This window comes from Microcaecilia unicolor, chromosome 8 (assembly GCF_901765095.1).
Source record: "Microcaecilia unicolor chromosome 8, aMicUni1.1, whole genome shotgun sequence".
In the NCBI taxonomy this organism is placed as follows: domain Eukaryota; kingdom Metazoa; phylum Chordata; class Amphibia; order Gymnophiona; family Siphonopidae; genus Microcaecilia; species Microcaecilia unicolor.
Genome location: NC_044038.1, coordinates 210,663,927 through 210,684,988, shown reverse-complemented (window position 1 = coordinate 210,684,988; position 21,062 = coordinate 210,663,927). Strand labels below are relative to the sequence as shown.

The 21,062-nt window shown below is 46.0% G+C and overlaps 1 protein-coding gene across 1 annotated transcript in view; it reads left to right on the top strand.

The window, feature by feature from the left end:
• RTF2 (replication termination factor 2) overlaps positions 1-19,975 on the top strand; it is an 80,285-nt gene extending 60,310 nt beyond the window's left edge. Inside the window, exons 8-10 of the mRNA XM_030212644.1 lie at positions 14,325-14,438; positions 15,712-15,853; positions 19,634-19,975. Of these exons, the coding sequence (XP_030068504.1) occupies positions 14,325-14,438; positions 15,712-15,853; positions 19,634-19,809 (432 nt within the window). The 3' untranslated portion in view covers positions 19,810-19,975. The remainder of the gene's footprint in view (positions 1-14,324; positions 14,439-15,711; positions 15,854-19,633) is intronic.
• Positions 19,976-21,062: the final 1,087 nt, after the last annotated feature.

The window sequence follows — 21,062 nt, the reverse complement described above, 5'->3', positions numbered from 1 at the left end:
TTTTCCCTTCCATGTCATCGAAGACACCCAGTGGCTTCAAACGTTGTACTCAGTGCAACCGAACCATCTCAGGTACCGATACCCACACCTGGTGTATCCAGTGCCTTGGGACCGACCATAGCCGAGCCGCTTGTAGTCTGTGTCTTCGTATGAAGAAACGGACCCAAGTGTATCGAGAGGCCCAACGAGAAAAACGTTTTGAGGCTCGGTGCGGTCCTTCGACGTTGGCATCAACATCAGTACTGAGGTCGGCGCCGGCATCGACATCGAAAGGAGCATCCATGTCGGGAGGAGAAATAATGGCTGCTGAGAGACCAACTCACGCTGGGAGCAGCGAGGTGTTGAGTGAGGCGTTGAGTGGGTCTGCACCTGCCTCGAGGCCTCCTGTTATGCAGGTCCCCCGAGACCGACCTTCATCAGACCTGGCCCTGAGGAGACATGAGGATTCCACTTCCTCCTCAGTACCGAGGAGTCTCGATGACGGGCGTCGAGTGAAGGCAAAGAAGCACCATCATCGTTCTCCTTCGACACTCGGTGCCGGGAGCTCCAGGGCGTCGAGAGAGTTAGCACCCGAGAAGCATCAGTGCCGAGAGGATCGCTCCCCCTCGATACAGAGGGTGCCGGTGCGTCGGTCTCCTAGCAGCCCGGTACCTGCTCCTGAACCTCCACAGATTCTGACACCACCTGTTCCACTGACCCCGCAGCCTCTCCGATGGCGGCTCTCGACGAGCGCATCCGGGCCTTGTTTCCAGAACGTCTGGAGGGACTGTTACGTCAAGTCAGCTTCGGTGTCGGGGGCGCTTGCGCCTTCTGGTACCGTCTGCTGCAGCGGTGTCTGGCCCTTCTCCTGCGGTGAGATCCCCGACCGCGATGCCGCCAACGGCGTCAGCTGCCACCCACGTCGACTACCCTTCGACGTCGGTGGAGGGAGCTTCGCCGCAGTCCGAGTGGGCGTCGGCCTCTCGACATTGGCGGAGCTACTGCTAGTGATATGCAACTTATCCTTAAAATCGAGCGTGGTACCGGAAGATTGGAGGGTGGCCAATGTAACGCTGATTTTTAAAAAAGGCTCCAGGGGAGATCCGGGAAATTATAGTCCGGTGAGTCTGACGTCAGTGCGAGGGAAAATGGTAGAGGCTATTATTAAAAACAAAATTACAGAGCACATCCGAGGACATGGATTACTGAGACCGAGTCAGGACTGCTTTTGTGTGGGGAAATCTTGCCTGACCAATTTACTTCAATTCTTTGAAGGCGTAAACAAATGTGGACAAAGGGGGAACCGGTTGATATTGTGTATCTGGATTTTCAAAAGGCGTTTGACAAGGTACCTCATGAAAGGCTACAGAGGAAATTGGAGGGTCATGGGATAGGAGGAAATGTCCTATTGTGGATTAAAAACTGGTTGAAGGATAGGAAACAGAGAGTGGGGTTAAATGGACAGTATTCACAATGGAGAAGGGTAGTTAGTGGGGTTCCTCAGGGGTCTGTGCTAGGACCGCTGCTTTTTAATATATTTATAAATGATTTAGAGATGGGAGTAACTAGCGAGGTAATTAAATTTGCTGATGACACAAAGTTATTCAAAGCTGTTAAATCACGACAGGATTGTGAAAAATGACAAGAGGACCTTACGAGACTGGGAGACTGGGCGGCTAAATGGCAGATGACGTTTAATGTGAGCAAGTGCAAGGTGATGCATGTGGGAAAAAAGAACCCGAATTATAGCTACATCATGCAAGGTTCCACGTTAGGAGTTACGGACCAAGAAAGGGATCTGGGTGTCGTCGTCGATAATACACTGAAACCTTCTGCTCAGTGTGCTGCTGCGGCTAGGAAAGCGAATAGAATGTTGGGTATTATTAGGAAAGGTATGGAAAACAGGTGTGAGGATGTTATAATGCCATTGTATCGCTCCATGGTGCGACCGCACCTTGAGTGTTGTGTTCAATTCTGGTCGCCGCATCTCAAGAAAGATATAGTAGAATTGGAAAAGGTGCAGCGAAGGGCAACTAAAATGATAGCGGGGATGGGACGACTTCCCTGTGAAGAAAGATTAAGGAGGCTAGGGCTATTCAGCTTGGAGAAGAAACGGCTGAGGGGAGACATGATAGAGGTATATAAAATAATGAGTGGAGTGGACCAGGTGGATGTGAAGCGTCTGTTCACGCTTTCCAAAAATACTAGGACTAGGGGGCATGCGATGAAACTACAGTGTAGTAAATTTAAAACAAATCGGAGAAAATGTTTCTTCACCCAACGTATTAAACTCTGGAATTCGTTGCCGGAGAAAGTGGTGAAGGCGGTTAGCTTAGCAGAGTTTAAAAAAGGGTTGGACGATTTCCTAAAGGACAAGTCCGTAAACCGCTACTAAATGGACTTGGGAAAAATCCACAATTCCAGGAATAACATGTATAGAATGTTTGTACGTTTGGGAAGCTTGCCAGGTACCCTTGGTCTGGATTGGCCGCTGTCGTGGACAGGATGCTGGGCTCGATGGAGCCTTGGTCTTTTCCCAGTATGGCATTACTTATGTACTTATGTCCAGTGTCGAAGTACCTTAGCAGAGGTCTTATCCTATACTGAGCAGGAGCGTTCGTAGGAGTCAAAGGAAGATCCCAGGTACTTTTTTTCTGATGAGTCCTATGGGATTCCCTCTGAACCTTCCCCTCCACCAGAGAGCTGACTATCTCCATCGGGGAGTCTATCCTTTTTCTCTTTTGTCCGGGAAATGGCTACGGCTATTCCCTTCCCTGTGGAGATTGAGGATGAGCCCAGGACTGAGATGCTCGAGGTCCTGGACTATTCTTCGCCACCTAAAGAGGCTGTGACAGTCCCTCTGCATAAGGTACTGAAGGAAGTCCTTATGCGAAACTGGTCGGCCCCTCTGTCTGGCCCCTTGGTCCCAAAAAAAGCTGAATCCCAGTATCTGATCCACAGTGAACATGGGTTGATGAGGTCTCAGTTACCCCACCACTCCATGGTGGTGGACTCCGCCCTCAAGAGAGCCAGGAGTACTAGAGACTATGTTTTGGCGCCCAAGCGAGGATTCTTGATTCTTTTGGGAGGAAGACGTATCAGGCCGCTATGCTCGCTGCCAAGATCCAATCATACCAGCTCTTCACGAGTGTTCACTTGTGGGACTCGATAAGGCAACTGTCTAGCTTGGTTGATGCACTCCCTCCGGAGCAAGCCGAGCCTTTTCGCCAGGTGGTCAGGCAGCAGAAGGCATGTCGAAAATTCCTGGCCAGGGGGTACGTTTGATACTTTTGATGTAGCATCAAGGATCGCTGCTCAAGGTATAGTGATGCGTAGACTCTCATGGCTGCGCGTCTCTGACCTGGATCATTCGGTCCAGCAGTGAATGGCGGATGTGCCTTGCCGGGAGAGGGGGACAACCTTTTTGGTGAAAAAGTAGAGGATCTTGTTGATCAGATCAAGAAGCATAATGATGCTATGGATTCTCTCTCCCACTGGACGCCTTCTGCTACTACCTCCTCATCTAGGAGGTATTTGGGGGTGAAGAGGAGTGCTCCCTATTTCTATCCTAGGTGTAGGTGCACTCCTGCTTCTCGACAGCCTTCCCATGCTCAGCCCCAGTGCGCTCGTTCTCGTCAACAGCGTGCGTCTAAGCCCCGTGCTGCTCCCCAGCAAAAGCAGGGAACGGGCTTTTGACTGGCTCCAGTTAAGCATAGCCTCTGTAAAAGTGTCCGTACCGGACAACATGCCGGTTGGGGGGAGGTTGATATTTTTTCACCAATGGTGGCCTCTCATAACCTCCGACCGGTGGGTCCTTCAAATAGTCCGGTTAGGATACACCCTCAATCTGGAATCCAAACATCCAAATTGCCCACTGGGAGCTCATTCTTACAGCGCCCAGCACAAGCAGGTACTTGCAGAGGAACTCTCCGCTTTTCTGAAGGCCTAAGCGGTCGAACCTGTTCCACCAGGGGAAGAAGGGCTGGGATTCTATTACAGGTACTTGTGCAGAAAAAGACAGGGGGGATGCGTCCCATCCTAGACCTGAGGGCCCTGAACAAATTTCTTCTCCGAGAAAAGTTCAGGATGGTTTCCCTGCGCACCCTTCTTCCCATGGTTCAAGAAAACGATTGGCTATGCACTCTGGACTTAAAGGATGCTTACACACACATTTTGATATTCCCAGCTCACAGGAAGTATCTTCGATTTCGGCTGGGAACTCAGCACTTTCAGTACTGTGTACTGCCCTTTGGTCTGGCGTCTGCACCCAGAGTGTTCACAGAGTGCCTAGCGGTAGTCGCAGCGTTGCTACACAGACTGGGAGTGCATGTGTTCCCTTATCTCGACGATTGGCTGATGAAGAGCACCTCAAAGGCAGGCGCTCTACGACCATACGAATGACTATTCAGGTGCTAGAACTACTGGGGTTCATGATCAATTGCTGCAAGTCCCATCTCACCCCAGTTCAAAAGTTGGAATTCATTGGAGCTCTGTTGAACCCAAAGACAGCTTGAGCTTATCTTCCTGAGACAAGGGCATAAGTACATAAGCACTGCCATGCTGGGAAAAGACCAAAGGTGCATCAAGCCCAGCACTCTGTCTCCGACAGTGGCCAATCCAGGCCCCAAGAACCTGGCAAAACCCCCAAATTTAATAACGATCAATGGACTTTTCCTTCAGGAATCTGTCCAGACCCCCTTTAAACTCAGCAAGGCCAGCTGCCATCACTACCTTCTCTGGCAATGAGTTCCAGAGTCTTACCACGCGCTGAGTAAAGAAAAACTTTCTCCAATTTGTTTTAAACCTACCACATTCTAATTTCATCTTGTGTCCCCTGGTTCTATTATTGTCAGAAAGCGTAAACAAATGCTTCACATCTGTCCGCTCTACCCCACTCATTATTTTGTAGACCTCTATCATATCACCCCTCAGCCGCCTTTTCTCCAGGCTAAAGAGTCCTAGCCTTCTTAACCTCTCCTCATAAGGTAGTCGTCCCATCCCTTTTATCATTTTCGTTGCCCTTCTCTGCACCTTCTCCAATTCCTTTATATCTTTTTTGAGATGAAGCGACCAGAACTGAACACAATACTCCAGGTGCGGTCGCACCATGGAGCGATATAACGGCATTATAACAACCTCCTGTCTCTGGTGTCCTTAGTTCAAACGTCTCAACAGATCACGGCTCTGCAGATGTTGAGACTTCTGGGGCAGATGGCCTCCACAGTTCATGTGACTCCCATGGCACGCCTACACATGAGATCAGCTCAATAGACCTAGCTTCCTAGTGGTATCAAGCTGCAGGGAGTCTAGAGGATGTCATCCAACTGTCCACCGACTTCTGGAATTCTCTGCAGTGGTGGACAATTCAATCCAATTTGACCTTGGGACGTCCATTCCAAATTCCTCAGCCACAAAAAGTGCTGACGACGGATGCATCCCTCCTGGGGTGGGTAGCTCATGTAGATGGGCTTCACACTGAAGGAGCATGGTCCTTTCAGGAAAAGGTCTTCAGATCAATCTCCTGGAATTGCGAGTGATCTGGAACGCTCTGAAGGCTTTCAGAGACCGGCTGTCCAACCAAATCATATTGATTCAGACAGACAATCAGGTTGCCATGTATTACACCAACAAGGGGGGCACCGGATCTCGCCCTCTGTGTCAGGAAGCCATTCAGATGTGGCTTTGGGCGCGCCGTCACGGCATGTTTCTGCAAGTCACTTATCTGTCAGGTGTAAACAACAGTCTGGCCGACAGGCTGAGCAGGATAATGCAACCTCACGAGTGGTCACTGGACATGGGTGTAGCCCGAAAGATCTTCCAAGCGTGGGGCACCCCCTCGGTGGATCTTTTTGCCACTCAGATCAATCACAAGGTCCCTGAGTTCTGTTCCAGGCTTCAGGCCCACGACAGACTAGCATCCGATGCCTTTCTCCTGCATTGGGGAACAGGCATCCTGTATGTGTATCTTCCCATACCTCTAGTAGGGAAGACTTTGCTGAAACTCAAGCAAGACTGCAGAACCATGATTCTGGCCACGTCAGATTTGGTTCCCTCTTCTTCTGGAGTTGTCCTCCGAGGAACCGCGGAGATTGGAGTGTTTTCCAACCCTCATCAACCAGAACGAGAGGTCGCTTCAGCATCCCAACCTCCAGTCTCTGGCTCTCACGGCCTGGATGTTGAGAGCTTAGAATTCGCCTCCTTGGGTCTTTCAGAGGTTGTCTCCCGAGTCTTGCTTGTTTCCAGGAAAGATTCTACAAAGAGGTGTTACTCTTTCAAATGGAGGAGGTTTGCCATCTGGTGTGACAGCAAGGCCCTAGATCCTCTTTCTTGTCCTACACAGACCCTGCTTGAATACCTTCTACACTTTATCAGAGTCTGGTCTCAAGACCAACTCCGTAAGAGTTCACCTTAGTGCGATTAGTGCTTATCGCTGTGTAGAGGGTAAGCCTATCTCTTGACAGCCTTTAGTTGTTTGCTTCATGAGAGGATTGCTTTTGTCAAAGCCCCCTGTCAAACCTCCTCCAGTGTCTTAGGATCTCAACGTTGTTCTCACCCAGCTGATGAAAGCTCCTTTTGAGCCACTGAATTCCTGCCATCTGAAGTATTTGACCTGGAAGGTCGTTTTCTTGGTGGCTGTTACTTCAGCTCGTAGGATCAGTGAGCTTCAGGCCTTGGTAGTGCATGCACCTTATATCAAGTTCCATCACAACAGAGTAGTCCTCTGCACGCACCCTAAGTTCCTGCCGAAGGGGGTGTCGGAGTTCCATCTGAACCAGTCAATTGTCTTGCAAACATTCTTTCCCCATCCTCATACCCGCTCTGGTGAAAGCGGTTTGCATACCTTGGACTGCAAGAGAGCATTGGTCTTTTACGTGGAGCAGACGAAGCCCTTCAGACAGTAGCCCAGTTGTTTTTTTCTTTCGATCCCAACAGTAGGGGAGTCACTATCGGAAAATGCACAATCTCCAATTGGCTTGCAAATTGCATTTCCTTCACTTATGCCCAAGCTGGGCTGACTCTAGAGGGCCATGTCACGGCTCATAATGTTAGAGCCATGGCTGCGTCAGTGGCTCACTTAAAGTCAGTCTCCATTGAAGAGATTTGCAAGGCTGCAACATGGTCATCAGTCCACACATTCACATCTCACTACTGCCTTCAGCAGGACACCCGACGCGACAGTCGGTTTGGGCAGTCAGTGCTGCGGAATCTGTTTGGGGTTTAGAATCCAACTCCACCCCCCTAGACCCATTTTGTTCTGTTCCAGGCTGCACTCTCAGTTAGTTCTTTATGGGTCCCAATAAAATTTCCTTGGTGCTCTTACCATCTGTGGTTTTAGTCTGGTCTTTCTGGATTTCTTCCGCTTGTTTTGTTGTTTTTTTCAATCTATGTTATGTCCTTGCCGATGCCCAACTGACCAATGTTCATTGTTTTGAGTGAGCCTGGTTGCTAGGGATACCCCACATGATTTAACTGAAGTGACACGCACGACAGGCGGGAAGTGGTCCGCACATGCGCAGTGCGCGCTGCTCACACACCAGAAGACTGGCAAAACTTTTATTTTTGCTGGGAAAACTTTGCCGTTTCCTGGGCCGATGCGGACGTCAACCCACATGTGAAAACAATCAGCCTGCTGTCCTCGGAGAATACCTGCTACAGATAAGTATCTTCTCTTTACTGGAGAGCGTGGGGCAGAGTATCAGTCCTGATTCAGTCTCATCTGGTGTAAGGCTTGTGGAGACTGTGAGCTTAGGGTGAGCAGCCGGCAGTGGTAAGTCCAACTGAAGTTTGGCTCAGAACGATTTGGAGGACTCCAAGTTCTACTTGATGCAGGGGAGGGATCCAGACTCGCTACTTAACCGCGTGCTGTGGTGCTTGTGACAGTCGGGATGAATGGTGGGCTTACCGCTTGCTGTTCCGGGACTACCACTGACCAAATTCTAGGAGTAGCCTAGTGGTTAGTGCAGTGGACTTTGATTCTAGGGAACTGGGTTTGATTCCCACTGCAGCCTTTTGACTCTGGGCAAGTCACTTAACCCTCCAATGCCCCAGGTACAAGTAAGTACCTGTATATACTATGTAAACCTCTTTGAATGTAGTTGCAAAAACCACATAAAGGCGGTATATCATGTCCCATTCCCTTTCCCCTTAGCCCCATTCATCTTCTACCTTCCAGTTTCTCCTGTCCATTCTCTTCTCTTCATGTCCACCATCATTTCTTCTGTGTCCCTATCTATCCTGTCCAGCACCTCCCTTCTGTCCCCCATCTCTGTTCCCCCCCCCCATTCAGTATTTGCCCTCTGTGTCCTCATCCTTCCTCCTTTGTCCATGTTCCTCATCCTCTCCAGCTTCTCCCTCGTCTTTCCTTTTCTACTGCATCTCCACCTCAGGGCCAGCATAGCTCCCTCTTCTCTCCTCTGCCTCCTCCCCATGGTACTGCATCTCTCACCCTCTTCCCCCCCCCCTCCCCCCATGGTTCCAGCATCTTTCCCAATCTTCATCCCACCCCTACACCCGTCCCATCGTTCTCTGCCCCCAATTCCAGTATCTGTCTTTCTTCCCCCCCCCCCCCCCCCCCCCCCCCCCCCATGGATCCAGCTTCTCTTCCCCTCTCCTCATCTCAGCTCTCGCTTCCCCCTGCTCCACCACAGTCTGGTATCTCTCCCTTAGACCCATCCCTCTCTGATGTCTTATATTTGTTACCCTCCCCCCCCCCCCCCCCCCACACACACACCAAATCCATGGGTACGCGATCTCTCTTTCCAGCCCCGAGGGGCCCGGTATCGTTGCCTGCCACCCACCCCTGCACTGGAATCTTGCCCCGGAAGCACTTCTCTCTACAGCTTCCCGCCTACATGAGAACAGGAAGTTGTAGGAGAGAGCAGGGCTTCCGTGGCAGGTTGAAGACAGCGTGCTTTCATTGCTGAGGCTGCCAGTGTCCTGGGAGATTGGAAGACTCGGGAGGGAGAGGGGCAACGCCGTGCCCTGTGAAACTGAAAGGAGAGAGAGATGCTGCATCAACTCCACCACTCAGGGGAATGCCCAACAGGGAAGAGAAAAAGGGGCTGCAACTGAGGTTAACAGCTCATTTGGGGGGACGCCCATGACAGTCACCACTTTAAAACCTCAGGGCCTGACAGATCATTCGGCTACATTGGGATCTTTGTTTTCTCTGGAGTTTATAATGCTCATACACCAGACCTGTTGACTGAAGCAGGAACAGTTGGAGTTGCTGCAAGATGTTTAAGAGATCTCGTTTAGACCTCCAGTAGTGGGTAGATAAGGCTCTCTGCTTCTCGCTCCTTATTTAATGCGGCCTTGGTCTTTTCAGAGGAGTCATCTTTGAAGGAGCCATTAGAGGAGGGAAAGCTGCTTTCTGAGGAGGGGGATGACCTGAAAGTACTGAGGTTGTTTCATAAAGGGGAGCTCAGTACTTTATTTCTGAGGCACTTGTGGAGCTTTCCATTGAGGAGCCTTCTCTTTGGCAGGAATTCCATCTTTGTCAATCATGAGGGGCTTGGAGGTTCTTCTAAGGCCTTCCCAATGCATCCTGACATTCAGGACCTGATTACAGTAGAATAGGTCGCCCCGGACATGCAACTGAGAGTGGAAAGAGCCGTGGCCCGCCTCTGTCCGTTGGTTCTGGAGGAGAAGAAGAACTTGCAGCTTCCTAGGGAAGACTCGTGTTACGGCAGTGACTAAGAAGACCACCTTGCCAGTGGAAGGGGGCATTGCCCTAAAAGACTTACAGGATAGGAAGCCAGAAGGCTCGCAGAAACAAGCCTTTGAAGTAGCCTCTTTGGACTTTCAAACAGTGTAAGCTCGTTTGTGGCAAGAGCATGTCTGAAGTGGCATCATCCGTCTGCAACACAAGACAGGTGCCATAATGCCAGCTGGAAGTGAGGTTGGCCTACTTGGCGGATTCTGTTCACTTAGGTTCCTTTTTAGAATACTAGTGTAACCCCAGGCACCTAACTGCCATTGAGCTGGAGTAAGTGTGGCAACTAAATTTAGGTGACTATAACACAGCCATCTGGTCTTGCCTAATAGTTAAGCTGGCCCTGCCGCCATACAGTGAGAAACTGAGGGGTCCTTTTAGAAAGGTGCGCTGAAAAACACTTGCGGTAGTGTAAGCGTGGGTTTTGGGTGCGTGCCAGTCCATTTTTCAGCGCACCTGTGAAAAAGCCTTTTTTTTTTTGGCTGAAAATGGACGTCCGGCAAAATCCAAATTGCTGCGTGATTAATTTGGGTCTGAGACCTTACCGCCATCCATTGACCTAGTGGTAAAGAATCCGGGCAGTAATGACCTACGCACGTCAAATGCCACTTGGTGCGCGTCCATTCCACGTGTCCGAAAATAAAAAATATTTTTCAGACGTGCGTATTGGATGCGCACCAAAAATGAAATTACCGCAAGAGCCACGTGGTAGTTGGGCGGTAACTCCATTTTGGCGTGCGGAGGAACTTACGCGGCTTAGTAAAAGGACCCCTTAGAAATTGATGTCAGTAAACAAGTTACTGGTAAGAATATTTTCTTCTCTGTTCTGCTAAGTATATTGTTAACAAGCTTTTGAGAACTATGTTCCCTTCATCGGGCCAATGCATATATATTTAAATGAATGAAATGAAATGCGAGATCAAGATCAGGTATGTGTATGTTAATCTCAAGCATATGGTATGATGCAATATATCTTGTTGGACAGACTGGATGGACTACATCTGTTGTCATCTAGTGTTTTATGTATGTCACTATTTAAGGAGAGATATTTACAGGGAATGGAAGGAAAACAGTACACATATGTCTAAAACAAAAGGGCTGGTGAGCCTAGGTGAATGATTGAAAGAGAAAAAGATGGTGTTATTCATTTTCTAAAGGACTGCTTCCAGTATATAGGGCCTAGTTCAGTGAGGTCTTTCCCCTTAGCTGCAGAATGGGGGAAGAACCTCGGTGATCTGGACACATATAGTAACATAGTAACATAGTAGATGACGGCAGAAAAAGACCTGCACGGTCCATCTAGTCTGCCCACGATAAACTCATATGTGTATACCTTACCCTGATTTGTACCTGTCTTTTTCAGGGCACAGCCGTATAAATCTGTGCAGCAGTATTTCCCATCTCCCAACCACCAGTCCCTCCTCCCATCACCGGCTCCGGCACAGACCCCGTATAAAAAGTCTGCCCTCCCCCATCCTAGCCTCTCAACCACCAACCCCTCTTCCCCCTGCCACCCAATTTCAGTTAAGCTTCTGTGGATCCATTCCTTCTGCACAGGATTCCTTTATGCCTGTCCCACGCATGCTTGAATTCCGTTACCGTTTTCATCTCCACCACCTCCCGCGGGAGGGCATTCCAAGCGTTCACCACCCTCTCCGTGAAGAAATACTTCCTGACATCTTTCCTGAGTCTGCCCCCCTTCAATCTCATTTCATGTCCTCTCGTTCTACTGCCTTCCCATCTCCGGAAAAGATTCGTTTGCGGATTAATACCTTTCAAATATTTGAACGTCTGTATCATATCACCCCTGTTCCTCCTTTCCTCCAGAGTATACATGTTCAGGTCAGCAAGCCTCTCTTCATACGTCTTGGAACGCAACTCCCATACCATCCTCGTAGCTTTTCTTTGCACCGCTTCCATTTTTTTAACATCCTTCGCAAGGTACGGCCTCCAAAACTGAACACAATACTCCAGGTGGGGCCTCACCAACGTCTTATACAGGGGCATTAAAACCTCCTTTTTTCTGCTGGTCACACCTCTCTCTATACAGCCTAGCAACCTTCTCGCTACGGCCACCGCCTTGTCGCACTGTTTCATCGCCTTCAGGTCCTCAGATACTATCACCCCAAGATCCCTCTCCCCGTCCGTGTCTATCAGGCTCTCCCCACCTAACACATACGCCTCCCTTGGATTTCTACTCCCTAAGTGCATCACTTTGCATTTCTTCGCATTGAATTTTAATTGCCAAACGTTAGACCATTTTTCCAGCTTCTTCAGATCTTTTTTCATGTTTTCCACTCCCTCCGGGGTGTCCACTCTGTTGCAAATCTTGGTGTCATCCGCAAAAAGGCAAACTTTACCTTGTAACTCTTCGGCAATGTCACTCACAAATATATTGAACAGAATGGGCCCCAGCACCGATCCCTGAGGCACTCCACTACTCACCTTTCCCTCCTCCGAGCGAACTCCATTTACCACCACCCTCTGGCGTCTGCCCGTCAACCAGTTCCTAATCCAGTTTACCACTTCGGGTCCTATCTTCAGCCCTTCTAGTTTATTCAAGAGCCTCCTGTGGGGAACCGTGTCAAAAGCCTTGCTGAAATCTAAGTAGATGACGTCCATAGCCCGTCCTTGATTTAATTCTCCCGTCACCCAGTCAAAGAATTCAATGAGATTCGTTTGGCACGACTTCCCTTTGGTGAAACCATGTTGTCTTGGATCTTGCAACTTATTGGCTTCCAGGAAATTCACTATCCTTTCCTTCAGCATGGCTTCCATTACTTTTCCAATAACCGAAGTGAGGCTTACCGGCCTGTAGTTTCCAGCTTCTTCCCTATCCCCACATGACAGGTAGTTTTATAAGCAACTTGCGTGTGTAGAATGACATTTTACACACTCAAATAGACACTTGTGAAATCGCCAAGAGTATACACGTAAAAATAGACATACACTGAAATCCACAGTGCCTCCTTTTTACACCGTCAATGCATAAGTGTTCCTGTAGGGTGAAGAATGGGCAGAGTGATATTGAAGTCGGCACTTGTGCACATATTTTATAAAATATGTACATATATGCCTTTTCTTACTGGTATATATGCTCATGTAGTCAGAGCTGCCTTAGAATATAAGTTTTCAGGAAGGCAATGGTATATAGACATGTAGCAGATCTTCCAAGTCTCCTGCTTTGAGTGAGAGACTCCCTCTTTCACGGGTCATCTCCCGCTGTCCTGCTGGGTGTGGCGATCTCCCACTGACCAGTCTGTTCCTTCATTGTTAACAGGAGATGGCTTAATAAAACATCATCTCTTGCTGCCATGGGACCATTCTTGCGATAAGAACTACAAAATCTCACAGCTCTTATTGCGAGACTGGTCCTACTGCGGCAGGAGATGACATCTTACTAAGCCATCCCCTGCTGCCTGAGAGGGAAGCTGCTTGTTGCTGCCGACTGGGGTCCATCAAGGGAGGAGCCAAGAGGTAAAGTAGGTGGAAATTGGAGGTGTGACTTGGTGGAGTGGGGTGGAGCTAGGGGCATGGCTGAAATCATCTCCCTCTCAGCGATCTGGCCTTCTTGGCAGCTCTGATGTAGGAGCACATGTTGTGTTTAAATTTGACCTATGTATTATTGGTCTGGGCAGCATGTTATAAAATGATGCTTGTATTGTTAGATCGCTGTTTTTAGATCTATAAGGTGGTTGTAAGATCTTTTATGAGAACTACAGGATGTGGGAAGAAGAGGCTAGAAAATAGAATTTCTCTTAGAGGTCTTCTGAATGTAACTCATGGGGCTAATTAATTTTGGGGTCATTTTATAGTTACAGTTCTGGGAGAATTTAACTGCAGAAACTGTAGTTATTAAATGGACTTGGGGTGCCTAGTGGTTAGGGTGGTGGACTTTGGTCCTGGGGAACTGAGGAACTGAGTTCAATTCCCACTTCAGGCACAGGCAGCTCCTTGTGACTCTGGGCAAGTCACTTAACCCTCCATTGCCCCAGGTACAAATAAGTACCTGTATACAATATGTAAGCCGCATTGAGCCTGCCATGAGTGGGAAAGTGCGGGGTACAAATGTAACAAAAAAAAATCCACTATTTCTGGGATAAGCAGTATAAAATGTTTTGTACATTTTTGGGATCTTGCCAGGTATTTGTGACCTGGATTGGCCACTGTTGGAAACAGGATGCTGGGCTCGATGGACCTTTGGTCTTTCCCAGTATGGCAATACTTATGTAGATTTGGTATATGTTGGTTGCTGATACTAAAATATCAACTGCCCATATATAACCCAACACCATACTAATATAATTACAACAAAACTAATTCTTATAGCAGATTTACTCTAAATCACAGAATTAAAGTTATCAAGATCTGTGCCTTATCTTTTTTTTTCCAGAATGACAGGTAGTTCATTCATGCCTTAACTCTGCAAAAATTGGATTTTAGAGTGAAGGTACAACAAAAGTAAAAAGCACATTTCTGAGTTAATGGGGACCAGACACTTGAAATGATGCCTGCTGGGCACCAACAAATATTTAGGGCCAGTCTGATGTCATGACCTAAAAACAAGACATCTGTGAATGCAAAATAAATGAGTGATGCAAAGTAACTCTGTTTTTTTCTTTTGTCTAAGTGTGGCAGTTCGTTTCAAGAAGATGACATCATTTTGTTAAACGGTAGTAAGGAGGAGGTGGAGATATTGAGGAAACGGATGGAAGACCGAAGGGTGAAGGCGAAATCGAGCAAGGTAGTATGGCGATATCAACTTCTCATACTCTGGCAGCTAAAAATAGCCTTGATGTGTCATTGCTATCCAGGGTTTCGTTCTCACCATGGGCCGGTAGGTCTGTGGAACACAGTACAAGATGTGCTGTGATTTTATAAACCCTTTATGGAGCTGATTATGTAACTCGTACATAACCGTCTTCAGCATTACCTGGGGTCTCTAGCAGTAACTAATGCTTTTGCAGCATCTTTAAAAAGAATGGAATTCTCACTAATGTCAGGTGTAATAGACAGATCATTGGAGAAGCTGGTGGTAAATCAGTTGTAGCATGTTTTTGGCATGATTAATTCCAAACACTTGCCTCCTGTACCTCCATATGTTTCAAGTGTCCTGTCAATCACTGAGTGAGTGGGGGAGGGAGGAGAGCATCTGAAACGTCATTTGAATGTAGATCGAGTTTAAGTTTATTATACTTGATATACCGCATATCAAAGAAATACCTACATGGTTTCTAGTAAGTCCGTCAGTTCCCATAGTTCTTGTTCTGGTCTGACCCCGCCCTTTTCTGAGCCTGGGAATTCACTTTCCAACAGCTGTTTTCCTGTTAGGATTTTTTTTTGCAGATTCTCTGTTTGGCTGCGTAACATCAAGAGATCAGATCTTTCCCAGGCTTTTGGTGCCAAGGCATGTGGGTTCTGTGTGATTCTAGTATTTACTCTAGCCATGACTGAACAAAGTTCATTGAAAAACATTATTCTTGGGTTTTAACATATTAACTTCTGTATGTCACAGCTTACCTGCTAACCCTATGTCTAAATTACACACTGTACCTCACTGTAACCACACAGCTCAGAGTTTGTGTCCCAAAAGTCATCTTGCCATCTGCCTTGTGTTTAAGACATGTTTTTTTTCCAGAAATATTCTCTGATGGTGCAGTTTATCCTTCAGAATGAGAACTCCCCTCCCCCTCTCCAGTTTGCACCGCTTTGTTTTAATCGTAACTTCCTCTGTTATCTTGAACAATTTGTTGTACCCCCTATTCCTCAGGTTCTTTTTTGGGGGAGGGGGAGTGGGCACTTTACTGGTATTCTGCATTTTTCCTGGTAGATGTACAAATGGTGCTAGATTTGTCGTTTTTAATAAACATTTCATGAGAAACGTGAGACAGGATCGTTTATTAGTGTGTGAAAGAGGAGCTTCAGTCAGCAAGCTGAATAACTATTTGTAATGCTTCTTCATGGCATTTTACTTGCACTGCCTAACTTTAGTTAGTTTATTATTTCTCGGTTTCCAGAAGCCAAAGAAATGCAAAGCATCAGAATCCCTTTCCCAGGCAGATGGTGCAGAAGACTCTCCAGGACCATCGGATGTCAAGAGTGACCGGGGTTTACCTGTCAGAGAAAAAATCCAGTTTGTTTCCAGTAGCAAAGATGCAGGTATGCTTGTATGATACATCTAGAGTACTGTCGACTCTTTACCAGTGCTTTTTTTATAGGAAAAAAGGTGCCAGTACTCATACAGTGCCAACCTTAAGGGTGGGGTCACTATGACTCCATCCCCACAGTAACCACACCCCCACATTAGCCACACCCATTTTACTAGGCATGGAGCATATAAAAATGTATCATTGAAAACAGTACACAAGTTCCTAGGCCCAAAACAAGAACCCTGAAGACTGACTATAAGCTAATAAAATATGTAGACAAAAAATCAGCTGAAATCCCCAAAAACCAGACTCTGGCATGCAGGATAACATCAGAAAAACAAAAACAATTTCCTTTCAATAAAAATAGCAGACATAAATTTCAAATATTCTATTCACTATATTACAAATTAACAACTACAAATAAAACAAACCAAAAAAAAGCACAGCTACCACTTTATCTTAAAATAAAAATACAATTCTTTTTTCTACATTTGTTGTCTGGCCATGCACTTCTTTTCAATTGTGTTGGTCCCAGTCTGTGGTTTGTACAGTCCTCATATTTTCTTAACTGTATTGCCAGGATTTCCTGTGTGTCATTTCTCTGTCCTCCTTTTCCTTTCAGCTTCCTTCGATTTTATTTTCTGCCTTTATCCACGTTTAGTTCTTTCTTACTATCCAATCTTGCAGCATGTCTCCTCTTGCCCCCTCTCTCCCCATCCAGCATTTCTCCTTTTGTCCCCTTTCTCCCCATCCAGCATTTTTACCCTTGTCCCCTCTCTCCTCATCCAGTTTTTCTGCCCTTTATCCTCTCTCTCTCTCTCTCTCCATCCAGTATTTCTCCCCTTTGTCCCCTCTTTCCCCATCCGGCATTTCTCCCATTGCCCTCTCGCTCTATCCAGCATTTTTCTGCTTGCCCCTTCTCCCCATCCACTATTTCTCCCCATGTCGCCTCTCTTCCCCGTCCAGTATTTCTCCCCCTGCCTCCTCTCACCTCATCCTGCTACTCCAGCAACAGGAAAATCAAGAAGAGCAAGGTGCGAGGCCACTTCTTAGATGTGCACTGTCGGCTCTGCCGATCCCCTGCCCTTCTGACGTCAGCTTCCTGTTCTGGAGCAGGATATCGGCAGAGACAGTAGCGCGTGTCCTAGCAATGCATCCCCACGCTTGCAATGCTGTGCCTGCGGTGCTGCTGCTTATAGGATAAACAGATATGACCACAGGAGATGGGGAGATGAGCAGGGTAGGGGGAAAAAGGTGCTGGTACACCGTACCTGCGCATACCGGCACAAAAAAAGCACTGACTCTTACTAATGAAAAACAGTTGGCTTTTCAGTATTAAACAGCTTTTTCTTTTAAAATTAAGTACTGCTGAAGAATTATGCCAGGGTTTATAGGTTGGAAATCAGCTAACTTGGAATGTTCTTTCATTGTGCCTATTGCCAAAATATTTTTCTTGTTTATTCTTAAAAAGAGGATATTTATTTCTTTACTTATAAAACTTATAACCCACCATCATGGGCAGGGTACAATCAAACGGTTACAATAAACAAAAAACATAAATGATGCACAAACACAGAAGAAACAGATGGAAAATAACAAAAATAACAACATCTAAATAAATAGGCCTTTGAAAATCTACGAATATCACCAGCATCATCTGTGTTACATAAAGTGACTGGTCACATGTTCCACAGAGGAGGCACATAACGAGAAAAGGCTTGTTATATCTATATAGGGGCCCACTCAGTAAGCTTTGGTAAATACTACCACGCGCTTACCGCAGCTTAAAATGGCATACCACGGAACACCCACCAAATCAGTGCACACTGACCGTGTGCTAAAAAATACATTTTAGGGTTTTTTTTTTTCCTTAAAGGAAGCATGTCATGAGGGTGGAGAGTGGGCGTTCCTTCGCTAATCTCACTCACACACACACACACACACACACTTCTCTGTAGTGTACAGTTGTAAATCAGTACAAAGCAGCTTTGGATGGTTCTGGAGTCTCACATTGTAGGTGGGCTTAGAGCAGTGTTAAGACAGTACAGAGGACTGTGTTTCATTCTGTGGACTGTGTGTCTGGCCTGCAGTACCAGTTTTGTGTAGGAAGTGATTGGTTTAATCAGTGTTCACTCACTCCTATGGCAACATTGCCCAGGATTTGAACCATAGGTTGATGGTTTTTGCAAGTTAATAGTCTCTGAGGTATATTGCTTCTTAATGTGTTCAGCCATTGCAGCCAGATGTCCTGAAAGGTCAGACTGTGCAGGCCTGTGAGTCATCTCCTCGGTCTTAACCGTGTAAATCTATTCAGATTATATGTTGACATATTTGCTCACAGAAAGGCTCAAATGCAGACAATTGCAGGGCAGTCCTTTCATTTCCCTCACATCACAGATTTGATACTCAGATGTGTGCAACTGCACATGAATAATATTACGAGTGATATTTCAGTTATTTTTTTATCCAGATGCTATGAGTTTTAGATGCTGGCGTTTCTGCTCTGGCATTGTGGTGTTTTTGGAGGAGTCTAAAAAGGCAACAGCTCCACTCTGTGACAGAAATAGGAACTTCCTTCATACTAAACCGATTATCGAGCTGTTACTGCAAAACTCCCCTGTTCAATCTGTTCCTATTTGCACTGGTGCATCTGACAGAGAGAGCTGTCTGGGACAAGGATTTGCTCTCGGTGCATCTAGAAAGGTGTTCCTTATACACCAGGAATTCGGTACTAATTTGCAGTGTGCAGACCTGCCCTCTCCTCGTGAGAAAACACAAGTGACTTAAACAGAAATAATTTGGTCCAGTTGAACCTCTTATCCCACAGACAGGTTGCATCATGAGAGGACATTACAAGAGGGGGGGAGGGAGAAGGGTACATCACTTCTCACTATGTCTTCATCAAAACCAGTGCAAAAATCACGTCACTATTTAAATATGCCTCGTACTGCGATCTTTTGTGGATGTTCTCTTTTACAGTGTATATGGATTTATTTCCTGGTTATTAGCTTGCTTAACTTAAGTTTAACCTGAGAGTTTTCAAAGGATAGGATGAGGTAATCTTGCATGTGTATGCAGCTATGGATTTTGCAAGTTTAAATTCATATTCCTGTTCAGCAAGACTGGTCAGAATTCATATGTCTAATAGTATTAGTAATATATTAAAGTAAGTCTAATTCTGATCACCTTCCACATAAAAGCGCTCTCTTACTGAAAATGAATTACCTTCTATCATTCTACAGTTTTTATCTCCTCCAGATTATCCCTCTGTTTCTAAACTCTTTGAACCTCAAATATATGACCTTTCAGAAGGTAAAGACATATCGTATTAGCTGGGACAAAAAAGCAGTTTTGTGGTCTCTGTTCTTCATATGGCATGATCCATGGAAAGTTAGTTTTACTTTCTCCTTTGTTTCTTTACTCAACAACTTAAGTATTGAAATTATCCTTCATTAGTTCACATATAGATAATAAATAATCTGTGAACAGTACTGTATGTTATCAGTTTCAAAGCAGACAGCCTACTGGACCAGGGATACATACAGGAGCTCAGGCCTTGAGTTCCGCAGACAGGACTGGTTTTCAGTCTATCCCTCCTAAACATGCATGAGATAGATTTGTATACAGATCTATTTCATATATAATATATTCATTGGGGATATCCTGAAAACCTCACCTGTTTGTGGCAGTCGAGGCTTCAACGCTTGTATCCCTTGTACTAGACTCTCCATCTTTCCAAACCGCCAAAAGTTTTCTGGACCTGTTATCGTTTCCTGCTTTTCTCTTGTAGCTGACAAAGGCACATCGACATCAGGAAAACTTTCATCAGCTGCCACAAAGAGACCCCTAGCAAATGGCGAAGAGAAATCTGAGGCTTATAAATCCATTTTCACTTCTCACACCTCAGCAAAGCGCACCAAGGAGCAGTCCTCTAACTGGGTTACTCACACCGCATACTATTTCTAAAATGATATTTCATTTGCTTGTAGCAGATCTTAGCATGGCAACTTTAATGTTATTAAGTTTTTATTGTTTCTGTCTGCATTTCTGTAATGTTTGATTTGCCTGCACTATGCTCAGAACATGGAATCTGATAATGCATGTCATGAAATAAAAGGGATATAGATTTCTGTTTTGCTTCATACTAGATTTATATATTGCTAATTTGTAATAGCCTTTGTAAATGTGTTTGTTTAATATGAAATCAGAATAGCAGTATGGCGAATGATTAGGCAAGATTTAGATTAGATTTAAAAAGAAGAGAAAATCCCTGTAACACCATCACTACTACTACTACTACTATTTAGCATTTCTATAGCGCTACAGGGCATACGCAGCGCTGCACAAACATAGAAGAAAGACAGTCCCTGCTCACCCCTTCAGATGTTTTCCCCTTGCATCTGAGCTAGCCTTATAACCATAAAAATACTTTCTCATCATAATCTAATGCCCCAGACTAACAGAGGTGAGAAATGGGAGATAAGTTGTTTCAGCAATTCAAGTGAATGCTGTGAGACCTGAAATGTTTGTTTTGATTCCCTCTTTATACTTTATACAGAGCATACTTCAGTTCCTTCTAACACAGTAAAGCATCATCTCTTTTGCTTCTCAGGACCTTAGAAAGGCGGAGCTTTATTGTGGGTACTGGTAGCCCAGCAGTGCCTGTGTCACTGCTCTCCAGTGAGCAGAGTACCTCTCCTTGTGACATCATTAGGCACCCGAATTGTGTTATCAATGAAATGCCAGTTTATGCATTTCTAAATCCCTGCAGAAGCAAAGATTGGGGGTTTATGGAACATTTACCCCAGCAAACTTCTCTCTTTTACAGCATTTTTCTGGGAGGATTTTACTGGGCTAATGTCCTACGTAAACTTCTGATCTGATTTGGCACATACACTATAGAGGAGTGAAGTTCTGCACATAAAACTATATTGAGATCTTGGGGGTTGTACCTGATCTTTAGGTGGCCATACAGGATGATAGGAAAAGCCAGAAGGATACGTGGGGAGACCATTGACCAGAAGAAAGGTGATGATTAAAAATATCGTCAAGGAAGCCCAGACTAGATATATTCCACGTGTTAACAAAGGTGGAAAAAAGAGCAAATGTTAGCCAGCGTGGTTTAAAGGTGAGGTGAAAGAGGCTATTAGAGCCAAAAGAACATCCTTCAGAAAATGGAAAAAGGATCCAAATGAAGAAAATAAGAAGCAACATATAAG